General features: G+C 35.9%; 1 protein-coding gene across 1 annotated transcript in view; it reads left to right on the plus strand.

Annotated features, from left to right (window-relative positions):
• Nucleotides 1-3,694: 3,694 nt before the first annotated feature.
• Nucleotides 3,695-20,676, plus strand: part of LOC109091335 (SLIT-ROBO Rho GTPase-activating protein 3) — a 68,753-nt gene continuing 51,771 nt past the window's right edge. Inside the window, exon 1 of the mRNA XM_042759205.1 lies at nucleotides 3,695-4,263. Coding sequence (XP_042615139.1) covers nucleotides 4,197-4,263 — 67 coding nt within the window. The 5' untranslated portion in view covers nucleotides 3,695-4,196. The remainder of the gene's footprint in view (nucleotides 4,264-20,676) is intronic.

Here is a 20,676-nt window from a genome sequence, read left to right on the forward strand (position 1 = left end):
GCCTCTGTAGGGATCTTCATTACCCCAATATAGCTGATGATATTCTCTAAAATGTTCCCCAGCCTCCTTCACTTTGATAAATGAATGAAATCCAGAAATTAAGGATTGGATATCTATCTATCTATCTATCTATCTATCTATCTATCTATCTATCTATCTATCTATCTATCTATCTCTGTCATTTTTTATATCATTCATTCTATCTATCGCTCATTCAATCTACCTGTCTGTCATTCTAATTCTATTGTCCATTTTATCCATCTAATCTATCTATCGAACTTCAAGGGTTTTGACATGTTTGAAATGTGTTTGTTTGTTTTAATTAAAATTTTGAAACTGAATTGGAATTTAAAAGGCATTCTCAAATCAGTTCTGGATGTTGCACAGCCCTGCATGTCATTATTTGCCTTATTTCAAAAAACAAAAATGTGACCAAACGTACCGTGGCATTGATTATGAATCATTTAAAAATCAATAATTACAGTAAGTCCACATGAAGGCTGGATATTGATATCATAAAAATTATGTTTTCACAACAGAAATGTAATCCTCTCACGCCTCTTTTTGCATATCTCTTTCTAAATTCCTGAGGTAAGCTTGTGAAAATGCACTTTGAAAAGGTCAAGTGTCTTGTATTTTAAACACTGCTCAAGAAGCTCATGATGGTTGACTACAGAAACACTAAAACTTTGTTTGCTTCTATGGAATAGATCAGTGACTAAATGAATGCTATGGTGGTGACATGCACAACCCCCGTTCATAAATACAACACTGAGTAATGCAGCTATTTCTAAAAGAAATATGAAATGAGGTGAGATATATGCCTGATGTATTTTCTTACCATGTATTTTAGTGAGAATGCTATGTGAATGTATAGCTATTGATTTTGTCATTGAATTCTAATCTCACATCTTATAGTGTTTTGCAGTGTCACTCAGACCATGATCCATCTCACTAAGAGCTTTTCTCCTGCACTGCAAGATTGCAGATAAAATGACATGATGACAGAGCTATGATGTGGGTCTCTGCGACCGCAGGTTTTAACACCTCACTGATAGGAACTGTCAGGCCATCATCTTAATACTCAGAACATAAAATCTTTGAACATCCCTGACACCTGAATGAACAGAGCTTGTGTCACATGCTCATTTTTTGGAGATCCTTAATTCATCTTGAGCACTCAATTAGATGCAAGCAAATCAAATGTAAGATTAATCCTTTTAAAACACATTTTAACACGTCCTGCCATATTATGCAAATCAAACTAATTATGAATCACCCACAGAATAAAAATAAATAAATAAATAAAAAATAAAAAAAGAGTGTGAATTGAACATCTGTGCTGTTTCATATTTCTTATTTATAACATGATCACATGCAACCATCAGATATCCATGCTTCATTTTAGACCTCACAATGTCCTTATGAACTGCAGGTTTGGAATGAACAGAGTGCTACATAGCAAATAATGAGCCTCCATTCCCAGTTTTCCAAGTAACTACCAACCTTTTAACCATCTTCCTGACTAAACTGGGAAATGCAATGATATGTAGTGACCTAGAGACTAACTAGAGATGGGCTGCTGCTATGAAATATCGAGTAGGGAGCCATTGGCTCCTATAGGAAAAAAACTTAGGAGCCAAATAATTTTTTAGGTGCCACAGAATAAACGTGTTTTATTTATTTAACGATTGCTATTATTTATTTATTTACATTTCAACATTTCAATCATACTGTCATGTGTTTATGTCTCATCTTTTCTTGATTTTATCAGCATTTTAATCCATCTTGTAGATGACCTGGGAACTAAGGTTCACTTAAAGTGGGAACTAAATGTCTTTTCCAGCTTGAAATCACAAAGAATTGTTCATTACACAGAATCTGTACCAGTATCATGGAGCATAAGCATCACTTGGCCACTGAGTGAAGCTTGGGCTCCTCCTACATGAGACATTTCAGTAAGTTGTACTGTAGGCTCTCTTATAAAATAGCCTACCTTTTGATGTTAATTCATGTTCATTATGTACTATATTAGTAAAGAGAAAGATTAAATGGGTTCACTTGCCCTTGAACTGAGGCGCTAAAGCGACCGCGCCTGCCCAATTAAGGAGCGCCAAAGCTGTATTGTTTTAATTTCGTTATGAATTCGGAATAATTTTAAAGCTGGTACTTTTTATTAAAAAGTGACAAAGCACAGAGCGTTTTGCGATTACTGGAAGGAAGTTGCACTTCAAATAATGAAGTTCACGCATTAAAAGAACACAGACCAAGATCTTGTTTAGAAGAAGCCATATTAGTAATTATTATAAACGAGAATTGTTAACGATATTGTCAATATCCACACAGCTGACAGCTTTACCTGTTCTAGTTTGTTCAAGTTGTGCACGAAATAGATGCTGTATTTTCTGCACTTTCCCTTCTTACGTCTCCGTCATTTCTCTCTCGCTGCACAGCGGAGCTGCGTTTATCAGACTGTGTGCGGCAGCACTGATGTGCGGCAGAGAAGAGGACTGTCTGAAACTCTCTTTTTTCACTAAAACTTTAATGCGCATCGTCTCAGTTTAATACGTGAACATAACAAAGGATTTGATCGCAAAACAATTAGGAAAAAAGGCATTACATTCAAATGTTTAAGTTATAACATGTAAATATATACCCAGATAGCAATAACATTTGGGCTGATTCTGGCTGAAATGCGTCTCTGTCGGTTCAGTCTCGGCATCGGTGAGAAGATAATGGTCCAGAGCCACGCCGACTCTACAAAACACTTCTGGCTGACAGACGGCTTTTTCTCTATGGGCCGATCTCGGCTGAAAGCTGTTGTACACGCGGCAGGTCCACACTCGGTGTAGTTGTGTGTATTAACCTTCGGCCCGAGCTCGTTTTATCACAGATGGGGCGCTGCTAGAATGAAGCAAATCATCCGCCTGAGAAAACTTTTTTAGCGGTTAAATCCTGAGGAGCTTTCGGCGGGTAGTCGCCAGTGGCGACCTCAGCAAAAACGTCACTCGCAAATTAATATTTATGGTCGCAAATGCGACTGTTTTAGTCGCAGTTTGGAGCCCTGTAGAGTGTCTTTTTCTTTCACTCACTATCTAGCTATTTCAGGGTTTTTATCTATTGCATGCATTTCACCCTCATGTTGCAAAAAAGCCCTTATTTGTGTATTTTTATATGATGCATTTTGATTGATCAGTTGAAGAAAAAAGGACAGAATGACATTTCTGAATTGCATCGTCCAGTGCCTGTTTCCTGTGGTCGTATTAGGTCTCTATATGTGCCCTCTACAAGTTATGAATTAAAAGTCATATTAATATTGCAAATTCAATTTAACCCTGCCATGGTTTATTTTGCAATAATGACATTTGTGGCAGTGATGCAATTATTGCCTATACTGAGAGATAATAGTATCAGGTGTTGGTATGGGTCCTCACTACCTTATGTTATCTATTGTGTGTATAACTTCATATTTTAGTTGATAGCTATAAGAAATGGGAAACAAAACAAACACATTGATACCTCTAAGAAAAATGATACCTTGAGCTAAACGCATTGGCTTTAGAGAATGGAAGTGTAAACGAAACGCCCTGGCGTGTGAGAGTGTGTGTGTTTTTGTGTGTGTGCCCTGGGAGGGGTGCATATGAAACTGATTGGATTGGTTGAGGGACTGGATTCGACAATAGGAGGAGTCTCATACGACGCTCGAGCGCTATTCTGTTCTTTGCTTTGCCGCTGAGATTCTAATGCAGCGGAGCCCAGTCGAGCTCAGATTATGCCATCTCAACTCTTCCTTCCAGAGCATGCGGACCTGAGGACCACATAAACGGCATGGGCATAGACGCAACGCCGCATCACTCCTACCGAAACCTCTTGTAGGCAGGAATTGTATTTTCTTCAGTCCCTTCAGATGGCAGATCTTGAGCAAGGAGGAGCAGCCTCTCCCCGAGTCCAGCAGCTCATCTGAACGCGAGGGATCGGATCAGAGAAAGCGCAGGTGTTCCCGGGGTGCTTACAGCTGCCCTTGTGCTTCTTTCTGAAGGGGAAAGTATCAGGATTACCAGCAGATGTAAATTGAAGGACACTTCTGATAGGTACTGGTGAGGAAGAAGGAGAGAAAAGCTGCAAACTGTGAGAATCGGGAGCTTGCGCGCAAGGCTCAACATATCACTGGATTCTACATTTATACCTCAAGAAAAATGTCATCTCAGACGAAGATTAAGAAGGACAAGGAAATCATTGCGGAGTATGAAACGCAAGTGAAAGGTATGCATGCTTGCCTGTTACGAATCGATCCGAGGAGTTTAGATGAACATCATTTCACTTGGCCTGTAGCGAGATATGTTTCTATTGATCCGATTCATAACCTGCTTCTCTAAATAAACAAAGATGACTTGTTCAAGCCGTAATAACGTTTATTCCTTAAAATTTGCAGCTATTTGTATGCTCCTAGCACTCATCCATTTAACTAGTATTAAACCAGTAGTTATTCATTAGATGCTCAGTACTTTTTCATTACTAGTACTTATTCTTTAGCTACTAGCCGTCACTATCCCAACAGTGACATTTAACTAGTCCATTACTGGTCACAGATTTTTTGCATCTTTGGTTCTGACATCAACTATTTACTTCCAACTAATACTGTATGTTTTTCCAGTTGTTGTGTTGTCAGTCGTGCTAGTAACTATTCTTTTAGTATTAGTGTATTGGGTATTTCTTAATTATTATTACTGACTATTCCAGTAGTTAGTAGTACTGACTTTAATAGCAGGTATTTATTACATACTAGCACTTGTTAGACACTAATATGAATTCTATTTATTACTAGTAACAGTTTTGATTTTACTATAAAGTAGCCATTCTGATTAGTCATTACATACCTAATGAGATAACTAGTGAGATATGAAATGTTACTAGTAGCAATTGGCACTACTAGTGTCTCATAAACAGGACAGCAATTAAGTCCATGTAATGGTTCGGCATTTGTGCATCAAGAAGACCTGATTGCATCTCATTCTGGCTTCTTGTTGCCGTTTTTACCCCAATGTTTGACGTTGTGTTTGTTTGGCTGAAGTTGCATTGTGCAATAGTTGGGCGGGATGTCCTTGCTGCTTTGTAGCCATCTGTCCCTTCCTCATGTCAAAAATGGGTCCAACAATAACAATAGTAACTTTGATTCTGTTGACACAGGGTGTTGTGCAGCCATAGGAATGGTTTGATATATTCAGATGTGATTTATTGGAGTGACTCATGTGCTGTTGCACATAAATTCCTGCTATTAATGTTCTGCACATAAATTGTTTGTGCACACATTGTGTTTTGGTGGAAACGAGAAGCTTGGGTGAGGGTTTTTGTTGCTGGGTAGAATGGTGTATTGTAGTGTCACGCTCTCTGCACAGATGGGTGGAACTTCAAGGCGACCAGCGAGCTTGGTTAATTCTTCTCCCTTGTTTACAGTTTACTGGACCTTTTTTGCATTGAGGGAAAACGAAGATCTGTATATAGTCACTGTGTATGTGAAGAAGGCAAGTATACTAGTAAGTGAGTATGTTTAGATAGTGATCTGTTGTTGTGAACGAGATGCACAGATGTTATATATTGTTCCCCCTGTTTACAAGATACTTTCCCCCTCAATGGACTTGAATGACAGTTGGTGTTTGACTTAATGTGTCCATTCACAAAGCTTTTTAACAGCTCCAGTGTCTGAAGTGTATATTGGTTGTTTGTCAGACTGAGCTTGTCTGTCAAGGTTTAGAAACTAACTAGGTTTAGTTTGAGAAGGCGTTGCAGATACAGGTCATTGATTGGCTACTCAGTAGTGACGGTGAAGGTTCAAAGGACAATGGCCATTTAACTGAAAGGCTAGATTATTTGTAAACCCAACAGAAAGGGTGAATAATAACTGAAAATAGTTATTAATTATTAATGGTTAATAGTACAAACAATTCAGTCGTGTCCATTTAAAATGAGCCTGCTTATGCAGCAGAGCAGGGTTTGGTAATTTCTCCCAGTTAGCTTTATTAATATTAAGCATTTAAAACTGGCCGTCCTGAATTTCAAAGATTAAGTGTAATGTGATGCACACTGAATCTGTGATGGGATTTACAAAGTCTGTTCCTCTACTCGAGGAACCCTTCACACTAAATGTCTCTGATGTGATTCTCGCTTGAGTAGCTTTTATTAAAAGAGAGTCTTGCCCCTCAGTGTTTGAGAAGGCCACATGGTAAATACTTTGGATTTACATAACTGTTGTGATCTATAACACTGCCACTCTCTTCTTGAACAAACGCCATTAACATTAAAATGTGGCCCAGCCCTTCCCCCATCTGTAATGAAATGGTACCAAAGAATTTAGAAAATGTCAGAATATATATAAATCCAGCTGAACTTGCTAACATTAGTTGTAGTAATATATTTAAATTTTAATTTAATAGTAATGATGATGATAATAATAATGATACTTATTATTAAACAATATATATATATATATATATATATATATATATATATATATATATATATATATATATATATATATATATATATATATATATATATATAAAGTTAAATAATTGTTTATATTTAATAAATATCTTTTTTTTTAACATTTTTAATATATTATAATATATTTTATAATAATACATTATTATTATTATTTTCCATGATGCTCAATTTTATAGATTATGTTTACATATTATTATTATGAAGTATTTCATTTTGTTCCAGGTATTGGTTTGGTACTGTATTTGGTGTTGGTAACACATGTAATTTGGTGATCTTTAAATTCAGAAGGTCACAGACCATAGACAGTCTTTGTCAAATCCAGATCTTGTGGTTACACAAGGGAGATGTAGTCTGGAATAGTAATGAGCTTTATCTTCAATCGTTAGCCTTTTGAGCAGCAAGCTACGAATGACACAGAGTGGTTTGTTAATGCCAGATGGACTCCCAAGACACAGACCCATGTTGGGGCTCTGTTAGCTAGTGGCGACCCTTGATTTCCTTTCACCACAGCAATTTACCATCGCAGACTGAATGGATAAAATATAATCTTAATATAATTATAATAGCAATATAATCTTAATGTGGTCAAAATAATCTCACTCATGTTATATTGATGCATTTGTTTGTAACATTCACTTAATCATTTAGTGCAAATGACACTCAAATATAAATTTCCATATATCAACTTTAGAATCGCTAATTTTCATAAAACTAAATGTGAAACAAAAGTGACATATTGACACATTAACACAAACTGCCCTACTGTCTGGCACCTCTCTGTTGATGTTAACCCTAGAGAATGGTAGTGAATTAAAAGATGTTAAGTGGAGATTCAGAGACGTGATATTTAGTCCAATTATAGTCCTCATCAATGCATACTACACAGTCAAATCACCATGTGAATAACAGAGCAGTAATCACCAAATCATCCTGATAACTTCCGTCCCTAGCGTATGAATACAGTCAGGTAGCAGTAACTCACAGTGTGACAGAAGTGGTTTAAAAATGCATTTAATTTCAAGCTTTCTGATACGGACCTAAAGAGATCCATCCATCGCAAACCAATCACTGCGGAAAAAACTAGCATAATATGCATGCTGCTGAAATACCCTGTTAAGATGATAAACAATCCTTACGGGCAGCTGAGAGTAAATTAGCATAAAACCGCCCACTCCCTGCTCATGCATGTTTTCCACATGGAACCTTGCTTAATTAAACAGAAGCATTGCGCCTCAGACATATGCACATGCAAATTGCATAATTAATGTTTTGAAATTCGCAGGAGCCTTTCAAGCTGTCAAGATGAGTACAGAAGAGGGTCAAATGCAAATACACTAAATGTTCTATTTACATGTATTCGACAATCAAATGATCTCACTCATCCAGGCCAAAGGCGCGAAAGTTATTATAATTTTGACCCAACACAATAAAAAGACAATAATATAGTTCTAATATTAATAACAGTGTTGACAAGACTCTTTAAAGAAGAATTCATGCAAAATTACACCCCCCCATTATTTTATGTTGTTGTGTGTTTTTTTTCTTTCTTCAGGGAAACACACAAAGAGATAATAGGACAGAATGTCTGAGATTCTAGGCTGTTCTTGGAAAGTGAATGGCGATTTGTACTTCTAAGCCCCAGAATGGACAAAAAGCAGTGAAAAAACATCAGGAAAATAGTCAATATGAGTCACACACTGTAATTCAAGTCTTCAGAAGCCATATAAGAGCTTTCTGTGTTCAAATCCCATTTGTGTTTGCAGACATTGGTGCCTTGAGATGCTTCACCCAAGATTTAACATCTGTGAATTTAAAAGCTGTTGGTTCTCATGTGTCTCATGACCACAAAGAACCAATATGCACAAGCTCCTTTTGGAAGCTAACAGTCCCTGGTTATTGTCTATTTTGTTGTATGGAAAAAGAGCAGCTTGGAAATTTTGCTAAATGCTTACGTTTCTATATAATACATAGAAAAGAAAATCATACTGATTTATTTGACTATTTTGCTCCTTTAAAATCTCTTAGAAGATTTACTTTGGGCAATTTATAAACCAGAGATATAACATAAGTAATAAGTGTTTGAAAATTTTATAATAATTGTAAATATATAGTGTTTAGTATATTGCAGCGGATTTTTCATGTTTTAAAGCAGCACAATTTTTTTGTCATGCTGGAGCCAGTTATTATTATTTTTTTAACGTTCAAGTTTATTAACCGGTAAAGACACTTTTTAAACCTTGTTGGATAGTCTAGCAAGACACAAAACTATATTATGGAATTTAATAATGTAAGAAAATTATATTCTGAAATCTGAAATGTGTTTTTTTGTGTATGAGGAAAATTCTTTACAACAGGTTCTACCAGTTTTTTTGTTTAATGTTTAGTTCTTTGTCTGAGGGTTTCTCAGTCTTCTTTTTGTTCTAGTCATTCAAAACATTTCAGTTGGAAACAAATAAGGTATGCACTCAAAAAAAAGCTTTATCTTAACCTAAGATTCTTGCTAGTTATCCTCTTTACTAAGGAAATAAAATTAAATATTTGTCGTTTTCATGTTTTATTTTCTCAGGTTTTAGATTCTTTCTGGGGTTAAAAATGCATTTCATTGAATTGCTAGCTGACCATTTGCTCTTATTGAAGCAATGTGTAATTGGTTATGACAGGTCACTAAAACAATGTGAGATATGACACAGTAGTCAAAGATTGATCAGTAGTTGGTCTGAATGTGTATGACTTTGGCAACAATGTTTTAAAGGGGAATGCTTCGGAAATACAATAAAAGCTTTACATAAACTAGTAGGCCTAGTCTTGTTATTGTAACACAACTGGGAAACATCTGTGCCTGAGTGTCTTTTTTCTTTCCCTTTTGTTTTAACTTTTTTTCATCATAAGTGGCTTGTAAATTGGTATACCTGCTCTAAAGCTTAGTTGTAGACCACATTTGACCATACATCATGCAGCAGGAATGTAAATGACAGGTTAATGTGGTCCAGGCCAAGTGGCCGGCAGTGATTCATGGTCCTACCACACACAAACACACTCACAGACGAACACACCACTCAATAGTTTGTGCAGGGCTGCTTAGTTCTGTACAGTAATGTGATTCTGTGATTCATAGAATGCCCTTCCCATTCACTCTCAATGCAAGCAGACAGTCACTATTGCCATAGCAACTAATATTCAATCAAAGCCTTGTGGAAGGATGTCCAATGGACAAAAACAACACTAACCGATATTCAGTCCCACACATTTATTTGCATTTAAACAGAGAGGATCCAAGTGGAGAAATAGCTGGAGTGGTAGAATTAGACTTTTTAGTCTTTCCCCTCACGCAGAGGAGCGAGGGATGGGGAGGGTGGATGAGGACTGTTTCCTGCTTGTCCTCTCTCCTTTTCAGTCTTGTCATAATCAGAGCGTCTGAACAGGGAGTGTGTTATGTAATGGGTCAGGGTTTGGCAGTGAGGGTCTGCCAGCTTCCCATTGCCTCTTTCAGAAGCGGGGCAGGACAATCCAAAGGCCTCCTGTTACACCCCAACACAGGATGTTATTAGTAGTCGTTTTACTTTGCATATGTCTTAGTCACTGCATCCATAATCGAATACTGTATAATAGGTACTACATTTGGTTTGAAACATGCTTCGCAACCATTAAAAAATATTATGTGTACTATAAATGAAGTTCAGATGGATGATGTCATTTTCATGTGACCTATGCCATCAGTTGCATCACTCTACTGTCATTCACAAATCTTCTCCTGTGGCCACCTCTTTTATGAATAATAGGGAAAATAATATAGATTAGGAAAGATACGTGGCTTACATATTTGTATTTTTTTTTGCCTACTGTATAGTATGAAAAATGGCAAAAATTGTACATGGAGATACACTGTAGTTTTGTGTATTAAGAGTTTGGACTATTGTCATACAGTCTAGTGTATTTTTTACTCATACTGTAAGTGTAAAGCAATTGTTTGCTTTTGCTCTTTTGCTTTTTAGGGTTTTTCTAAAATAGTTGATAGATGCTACAATAATAGATCTGTTGTAGAGGGAAAAACATTCAAAACGGCAGTTCAAATAACTGCACTAGCAATGTCTTTTCACAACCAGGCTGAAGAACACTGATGAAAGTAAAGGACATTTTTGTAGACTTTGCCATCAAAAGTACCAATTTAAAAAATGCAACTTAGAAAACAGAGTGTGCAATTATGCAATTATGGTTGTGGAAATTTAGTTTGCCTGCTAGTGCTAACACATCTTAGTATTTTTCAAAGATTTGCACATTGTGTTAACCTTGCAAACACTCCAACTCCAAAAAGATGCATAAAGCAATCCAAAATGAAAGTGCAAATTTTCAGACAGTTCTTGACAATTTTGTATTCAGTATGCATCAGATGGTTGGGAACAGACTGTGGGTGGTCTGTGGGTGTGCTGTCTGAGTCTGGCATGACCATATTCAGGCCTTCTTTTCATAAGTGCATTGATAAAGCTCAAGCCTCATGACAAGAAACACAAGTTATTTTTTTCTTTTTTTTTTCATATAATTCCTTCAGTACTCCTTTAAATCACTTATTGTGGTAATATGCATTGGTCATGTGACCTGAGCTTTGTAATAAGGTCTTGAATTTGGTTTCTCCCTACGTCATTTTCCATGAGTTTCCTCCTCTGTGATCTGAGTTAAGGGGAGAGCAGGTGGTTTGTGTTTTTGGCAGGGGTCCTTGGCGCCAGGCATTGTTTTAAAACCTCAGCAATGGCTGGGGCTCAGGATCTCCTTTATATCACTCTGTTCTCTGGAAAGATATGGTTCCAAATGATCATTGATAAACTCTACACAGCCTGAAGTTAGCCATAATGGAACTCAGATGCCAAATCTGTAAATTGTGTTAGCTTATAAGCTGACTAGATAGGACTGGAAAAAATAAGCATAGTTGTCAGTTGTGTGATTTGAGTTTGCCTATTAATAAACTAGCCTAACTTGCTTCAGAGGTTTTTCTTGTTATGGTAACTGCTTAGTGATGATGAGTTTTAACTCCTTTAGGCTTTGGTTTTGGTTTCCTGTGTCAAAAAAAGGTTTGTTAATGGCAGACTGACCTTTTTTCGGACTGTTTACCGTCACTATTCAGACACCTACTGGCTCTACTGACACTATTGACTTACTGCAGTCTGGATGATCTTCAGAAAGAAGAAAGTCAAATGCAGGCTGTCTTCTTCAAGGTCATCTACAGCTTCCAGTTGAAATCAGTTTAACAGAAAACAGAATAATTCACCCAAAAATCTAAATGTACTGATTTCCATTTCCGGAGGAAACTAAATGAGGATATTTAGAAGAATGTCCAGGCTTTTGTTGAAGATAATGGCAATTCAGACTGTCAGCCCCAAAGATTTCCTATAGAAGTACTTCATACTGTCAAAGTCTTATGACATTTACAAGGCCTATATAAAAAATCTTGTGTGATGAATGGTGATGAATTGCATGTCATGGCACATATTGCCATAATTTCACATTCAATCTTCAAATGAATGTAGAAACAACATAAAGACAGTATATTTTAGTATTTGTTTAACATCATTTTTTATAACTGAAGGCCAGTATCACTGATACTTATACTACTGACTTAACCATTGACTTTAACTAATAAACACTACAGTATACTTGAGAGCCAATAATTTTAGCATTTATTAGACTTTAAAACAATCTTCACATAAACCCTATAATAAATGTTATATTTACCTGTGCCCTTCAACAAGTAGGAAATATACAGAAATTGAATAAAGTTATCAAACACTAAATTCGAAATTAAATTTCTAAAGTTTTTTTCTATTGTTCTTTGATTAACAGACATCACAGCAGCTGGTTTATTTGTTATTTGACTGAACTTATTAATCATATCTTGAATCATTCCATTGTGGTGAAATTGCCCCACTGTGCTAGACTGCCTCTTAGCAACATATGTCATGCTACATATGCATTCTGTCCTAGTCCAGACCTGACTGTGGTGAATTATTTAAACCAGAGGGGCTGGGTTTGCTTCAGGTCCAGGATTTTTTCACTCTACAGGAGTAAGCAAAAATGCTAGTGAATTTGCAGTTAATTTAGTTTAGGTCATATCTTCTTTTACCTTGGATAGTTTTTCTCATGATTTAAGGATGAGGGCATGTTATGAGGGCAACCAGTTCATGTTTACTTCTGCATCATTTGATTTGATATGAATTATTTTAATATTTTAAAAATAATTATATATATATATATATAAAATTATGTTTTAATTTTTTATTTAACTTTTTTTTTTTCATTTTTTCCTCATGTATGTGTATATGTCTATCATGTATCTTTTCTCAACCCCTTTTTTTCTTTTGTTTTTTGTGGCATGGTTATTTGGCATGTCTGAATCAGGGTTATTATAGTTAACTAAAAAAAAAAAACTAACAATAAAATCATTAAAAACATTTATTTCAGGTAATTGCCATTTGAAACTAAAAATAAAAAAGTAAAAGCTATATAGTCACATATATTTAAAAAAAATTACAAATGATAAAAACAACAAAATTATTAAAACTTCAACTGAAATTCAAATGAAAATGGAAAATCTAAAAATAAAAACTGGTTCAAAATAATGCAAACTATAATAGCATCTCAAAGATGCTAAAAACACTGCTCTGAATAACACTTGTAACAAATAGGAATGTGTTGAATTGAATTGTATTGACGTGCATGAGTAATTCAGAATTTACAACCTGTCTTGTTTTACTGTTCTCATGCTATAAAATCATTTATTAGAGGAAGCGCCATATACCTGGTTATTAAAGTTTGCCTGAACAATAAAATTCTTGTTTTTGTTGCATTATAGCCAGCATAAAAGGATCCAGATTTGTGTGGATGGCCGGTGTTGTTCATATTCTCTGTCTTTACCCAGATGCTCTTAACCAGCAACTGACGTAATTGCAAATGAGCACTGCAGTTTTGACATTTTGTATAGCTGGAGGAAAAAAGGCTAAAAATTGGTGCCACACTGGAGGTAGCCAGGAACAAAAGAGGTCAGATGATTGTCTTGTCATGTTGCCTTGTGTAAATGTGCACGTCAACATCTTGGCGCCCTCCATCTCTCTTCAGACCTTTTCCCGGGAGAATACCCCGTGTGTTGCCGTGGAGACAGTATACAGTCATTTTTCTCTGTGAGTGGGACTGGCATGGAGACAGCTGTGATTGAAGGCCCAGCTCTAAAAGGGGCATATCTAAAGTTCTCTAAGAAGCTAGATCTTATAACATAGACACAGGATGCTGATGGTAATACTACAGTTAGGGAGGAGAAATCAATGCGATAAATAGATCATGGGAAGCTGGTGTGTTTGTGTGCGTGTGTGTGTTTCTGTGTATTCATGTATTTGTGTGTTTTGGATTTGTCTGCTTGGACAAAAAGACAGAATTACATTATCCTCTTCCTGGACAGCAATATTGCTGCAATATTGTCTCATGTACCCAATTTCAGTTAATTGATGTCCCAGGCTCTTTGCATCAGCCGCAGAGTGCAGATGTTAAATAGACTTTCCATGTGGAGTTAGGAAGACATTTGCACACACTTATGTTCTGAATATGCTGAGAAAACTAAAGATTGTGTGAGACTAATTGGCTTTGATGAGGAATTATAATATTGAGTGTGTATGTATGTGTGTTTATCTTTTGCTGTTGATGGTGTTGCAATTTTGAAATAACTTCAATTTCATATTGCTGTTAAATATAATCTTTTTGTTTTTCATACTGCAAAAGGATGATGTTAACATACAAAAAAGAAAAATGTTAGGATGCCTAATTTGACCTGTATCAACTGATTTTATTATTATTTTATTTTATTATTTAGGCAAAATAGTTTATAATTGTATTATAAGCCATTAATCTGTTATGAAAATTATTATTGGTTTATTAATATCAGTCAATATTTTAATGTCGGTAGTACACCATTAATTATCAATAATCTATTCAGTGTTTTCTAGATACTTACCATTCAAAATTTTGTATCATTAAGATTTTTTTTTTTTTTTTTATTATTCATCAAGGGTGCATTAAATTGATCAAAAGTGACAGTAAAAACATATATTACAAAAGCTTTCTAGTTCAAATGAATGCTGTTCTTTTTAACTTTCTATTCATCAAAGAAATAAATTAATGTTCTCCATGAAAAAAAAGCAGCACAACTTTTTTTTAACATTGATAATATGAAGAAATGTTTCTTGATCACCATATCAGCATATTAGAATGATTTCTGAAAGATCATGTGACACTGAAGTCTGATGACTGCTGAAAATTCAGCTTTGTATTTACAGGAGTAAATTACATTTTAAAATATATTCAAATAGAAAATGGTTCATTTAAATAAAATTATTTCACAATATTACAGTTTGTACTGTATCTTTTAATCAAATAAATACATCCTTGGTGAGCATAAGAGACTTCTTTTAAAAGCATTTTAGGTCTTACTGGCCCCAAACCTTTGAACGGTACTGTAGATGCTCTGATTATCATGGTGAATATATATACAAAAAAAGCATATTTGCTTTCATATTAGTTTTTTTGCATTGTGGTTGTGTTTCTGATTCTGTACTCCATGATAGCTGGATAGCTATGATCTAGCTGTCTGCCCTTATATAAACACCCATCAAATGTTGTTGCTCTGAAGAATGATGCCACATAAATGATAAATGAAAAGGCATAATGGAGCAAATGGCATCATATAAATGCCATCATGGCAGCCGAATATAATGTAAATCAGTCCATTATAAACATATAAACATAAATCTGTGGCCTTTTAAAGTGACTTTAAGAGTTCTGTTCGGCTGATGATGGACTGCAAAGTCCTATACTGTTAGGAAGATGGTTTAAAGCTCAAATGCCACCTATAGATCTGTTCTCTAGAGTGCTGGACCTTTTCCACAGGAAAGATCCATATCTTGCACCATACATCTGTTCTCACCTTTTCTTGTATTGGGTTAATAAGTTAACTTATTGGCTCTTAAGTTCAGGTTTGCTGTCATTAATGAATTGACCTTAATGGAACCAATGGGCGGCTTTATCAGATTCAGTTTGAAGTTAATTGCCTGCGGTGTGTGTTATGCAACCTTCGGTGTGAATTCTGCAAAACTGCTGCAGTGGACTTGCTTTACAGATGGCTGGAGAAAAGGGGTGCTGAGAGGTGGAGTGAGAGAGAACACCATCAAAGATTTAAATATTGTTCGAAAATGACCCCTGCTTAACTTGTGCCTGCTCATGCATCCTGTGGTTGGGCTCCTATTGGTTAGCAGTGAGCAGTGACTGGAAAAGATGCTGATTCTGCTACTGTTTGCTACAAGCTGTATGTATAATGCATTGGTGGAGAAATGCTGAATAATGTGAGTTACAGTTTTTCCAAGGTGTCTTTGGTTAAATTAATTATTTAAAGGTGTTGTGCCCTCGGTTATGAGTCAAATGTTCTTGAAAGGTATTAACCTCAGAGAAGACTTTATAACATTTAAGAATAAAAATGATGCAAGTCTCATACTATGGTAATGCTATGCTATGATACTCAAGATTGGGAGGACTAAATGTAAAAATTGAAGAATCTGGAATTGAATTAAATGTATGTTTGTTAGTATTATCTACCTAATAACGTGGACGGTCTAAGTGATGTCAGTGGAAACAAGTGATGTCCACACACTATGTCCGAGAAAGAAGATATTTTGAAGAATGTTGGTAACCAGACAGTTGCTGGTAGCCATTGACTATCATATGGAGGAAAAATACTAGGGAAGTCAATGGCTTCAAAGAAACTCATACAGGTTTAACAACATGAGGGTGAGTAAATGATCTCAAAATTATCATTTTTGGGTGAACTATCCCTTTAATGCTTTAGGAGTATACAAATGAATCATGCCTTCACATGTTTTTAGAAGACAGTGACAAACAGACAATCAGTAAATAACACTTAAATAACACCTTTTCCCATATTCTGAAATATTTCCTTTGACTATATTTCACTCATCTCTTTGTCCAAGGCTAGTGTGTGCCCTTAGAATTTGTCTCATTGACACAATAGCATCTGAGTCACTGTATGTCTGAAGAGGATTATCAATGTGTGTAATGAGCGAGAAACTAGGAGATCTATGGATGAGTAGCACCCATGATAAAAAGACAGAAATTCTTTAATCGAATCTAATAATACACAAATCCACTAGTGAAATGATTTGGAGACAGTGAGGAATAGAAGGCAGCAGCGACTCAAAGATAAGCATGTCTGGGAATATAAATGCATTATACATGCGAAGTCCAGTGAACGGAGAGCTTTCAGTGTCATATAAAGTCCACGTCACTGGTATTGTGTTGCAGTAAAACTCTTAAGTGCTTATTACATGGTGGAACCATTTGGTATTGATTTATTTAGCTTGAAGAGGGCCTGAGTTTCCAATTCACCATTGTAAAAAAGTGAATTGAATGAACTCTTGTGCAAATGGTGCGTGGAAGAATTTAGCTTGTTACTTGTTGAAACTGTGAGGGTTTTGTCAGATAATGCTGTTTTTTAAAAATGTTTCTCATTGTATCACAAGCACAACAGAACTTGGCCTTACTTACTGTTTTAAGATTGTGCTGCTGCTTTTCTAAGCAAGACATTAAAATTGGAAAAACATAATCAATTTGCATTCTAGAAGCCATATCTTGGGATCAGGATGGAATATTATTGTGGTGGTTTGTAGAGTCTTCTGGATGGTTGCTTATGTAGAAACAGCCCAGAACACTCTAGAAACTGCATAGCAATGTTCTAAAAAACACTCAGAACATCTTAGCAACTGCATGGCAATGCCATGGTAACTATCAAATTTGAAACCCTTGCATTTGCATGAGAAAGCACCACTGACATTTTCTTCTGAAACTGCAAGAATCGTGTTGCGCCATTCAGACGATTGAGGGACTAACAGTTTTATTGCTGATGGATTCTACAGATGGATTCTGTAGACCTTTTTTTGACATTTTCTGTGCTGATTTTTGGAGAAACACTGCTGAATGGATTTCAGCGTGGTAAAATGTGAGCTCAGGAAACTGCAGTCTTGATGGCAGCTGAAAGCCTGATCAAATTAGCCATGTTATTTAATAAACGAGCAGACTGAAAGACTGAACGAACAGTGAACGGTGGGTGTTCAAATTCTGCAGCTTTCTGAAAGATTCTGGATCACATAACTCCTCAAATCTGGGAGAAAAAACAAACTACCTCAGAACAAATTACCCGCAGTTTCAAGTGGTGTACAAATTAGCTTAAATTTTTCCAGACTGCTGTTTTGTTCTTATTTCGCTGAAATTAACTAGATTGCCCACTGTTCTCCAGCTGAGAAGTTAGACCAAATACTTGTGTACATAATTACATTTTTGAAATGAGACAGATAAAAAAATCTTTTTCCACAAATTATTTTATGCAATCAGTTAATAAACTGAGCTGATTAATCAGCCAAGTGTTTGTGCTTTTTTGCAACACTACTATTCAGAAGTTTGGGGTCAAGAAATATTTTTTTAATTAATAATTTTATTCAACACGGATGTATTAAATTAATCAAAAGTAAAGAAAATTCAGCTTTGCCCCCACTCTAATAAATATTTTTTTTAATATATTAAAATAGGAAACAACTATTTTAGACTGTAATAATATTTCGTAATATTACAATTTTTGATTGTATTTTTGATCAAATAAATGCAGCCTTGGTGAGACTGATAGATTTGTACAGACCACCAGGGTTTCTGGAGACCACAATTTGAGAACCACAGCTTTAGACCAACACCTACTGAGGGCAAGTTTTGTGAGATTTAATTACAAAGAACATTTCTGGAATCTCTATAACACCCTATTTCAAGTCCCTCCATATAGATAAACAGACCCAAGGCTCAGATGGAAATGGTTCAATTATCTTCTGTGAACGATGCACAGAAGATAATTGATAGTATCTTGATAGATAGTATCTGTTAGAAAACCTTTAAATTAAGGGTTGTTGCCTGTAAAATTAGATGATCTTTTGTCTCGTTTTGGCTCTTGACCCTACTTTTCATACTCTATAATAGAGATCCATCATCTCTATTTATTCAGATGGCTTAGTCATCACGGCTTGCTAATCAGAGAGACAGGCTATTTATTTTCATTGAAATCAGATGGTGTTAACTCGTGTGTTTGATTTTAAAGTGTAATTCAGGGGTGCGTCGACCATTGTGCGACACAGTCTTTCAGCTATTTGCTTGCTGAGTCTATCCGCAGGCAGAGAGTCTGGTCTCATCAGATGAGGGTATTCCGGAGAAATCCTCCTCTTAAGTAATTCTGGGCTTCTAAAGTAACCAGTTCACAGTGTTATGCAGGGGCTGAAGGGACATCAGGCCAAAATTCACAGCATTCCTCCTCCGAGAGCAGCTATGAGTTCCAGACATCAAGTGAAGCCACAGAGTGATTGCAGCGCACTTGGAATCCTCTTTCTTGTGAATAATTCTGTGATTGCTCAGGTTCTCCGTTAAAAGCTCGCTTACAACATGACCTATTTTTCAGCTCTCGCACTGCTGCAGGTTTTTAAACCCACTCCTTTTACGAGAGAGAATTTTCAAAAAAGCCCTGCCTGCTATTCATGCGAAACGGTGTCAGATGTTTCTGGGGCGTTCCTCTTGGCTCCCTTGTTTTGTCAATTGAATACACGCTGAGAAAAAACTGAGCAGAGAGAAAGAATGAAAAACAGGAAAAGCTGAAGTTTTCAGGGAGTCTGAGAGAAAGCTATCAACATGCTAGGGTTTTTTTCTTCAGTATGTAAGCTACCTCTAAATAGGACCCACATTGGTTTTTACTACAAATAGTGCCAGCAGGCAGTAGTCCTCACGTCTAAAGGAAGACTCAGGTTCGGTGGTTAACCAAAGATTTTCATGCTCCACTGTGGCTCGCCGTCGCAGCACAATATCACAGAAAAACAGAGCACCTCTCATTTCAACACCATGACAGTCTTTGCTGTTGAACGTAATAGTTAATTCTTCCCTTGTAGCTCAGAAGTGTTATTGTATATGTGAAAAAACCTGCAGAATGTTGACAACTTGACTGGGTTAGCTCTGATGTGTTGCTTCTGTCTCTGATATGTTGCTTCAGTCAGTATCGCAGTGGATTTATTTTATTTCCAGTAAAGCTGTCTACCTTAATGTTGTGTTTGATTTCATGCTTTTTCTGTGTCAGGCTTGATTTACTTCGTCAAGCTACTGTTTTGTTGTCTAATTGTTCTGTTAACCTAAGCGCAGGGAATTCAAATAATGAAATATTCTCTTAAAGGTAGTCTTTGAAGCAAAAGAGGCCTCTTTGAAATGACACATGAAAGAAGCTTTGCTTCAACACCATAAAAACTGGCTGCCCAAGGGACGCAACTTAGTGTACAACCTACATGTACTTCTCTGTTGTGTTAGTATAATTCTGAGGGAACAGCTCTGTCTGTGGCAGGAAACCTTTCTTTACAATTAACAGCAAGTCAGTGATTTTTCTGTGAAAACTTCCATATATCTATCTATTGTTAGAACATTAGATAGAACATACAGTATATATATATATATATATATATATATATATATATATATATATATATATATATATATATATATATATATATATATATATAGTCAATTTTTGCTTGTATATACACGTGTATATATACCGTATATTATAGTTAATCCAGGAAACCTCACTAATCAGCTTTGTTGTTGGATGACTACTTCAAAATTCTTAACTTCCTCACACATTGTTATTTGGTAAGGAACACGCTGTAGTCTAAAGCTTAGATCATGACAAAACAAGTGTGGATTTCAGTCTCATCCATTTTTTTTTTTATTAAAGGACAAAGCACGGTTCTGACTTGGTGTGCTAAATATATATTTCTCCATTTCCCCTTACCGATTTGCACACATATTTCCTATTGTAAGTGGTAGATTATTTTCCTTCATATCTATATTGGATGAATATATACTCTGGGATGATGGAATATATTTTGTGCACACACACACACACACTGCAAAGTATTACTAGTAACCTAAATGATTGTTCCATGTGTGGAAGGAGTACAAAAGCACTCCCAAAATGTGCATCCAGTAGTCACAAACGACTGGAATAATCATGGAAATTCTTTGATCATTAGCTGTATGGTTTAAATAATGGATTTGGCC

This window comes from Cyprinus carpio, chromosome A6, assembly GCF_018340385.1.
Source record: "Cyprinus carpio isolate SPL01 chromosome A6, ASM1834038v1, whole genome shotgun sequence".
NCBI classification, from domain to species: domain Eukaryota; kingdom Metazoa; phylum Chordata; class Actinopteri; order Cypriniformes; family Cyprinidae; genus Cyprinus; species Cyprinus carpio.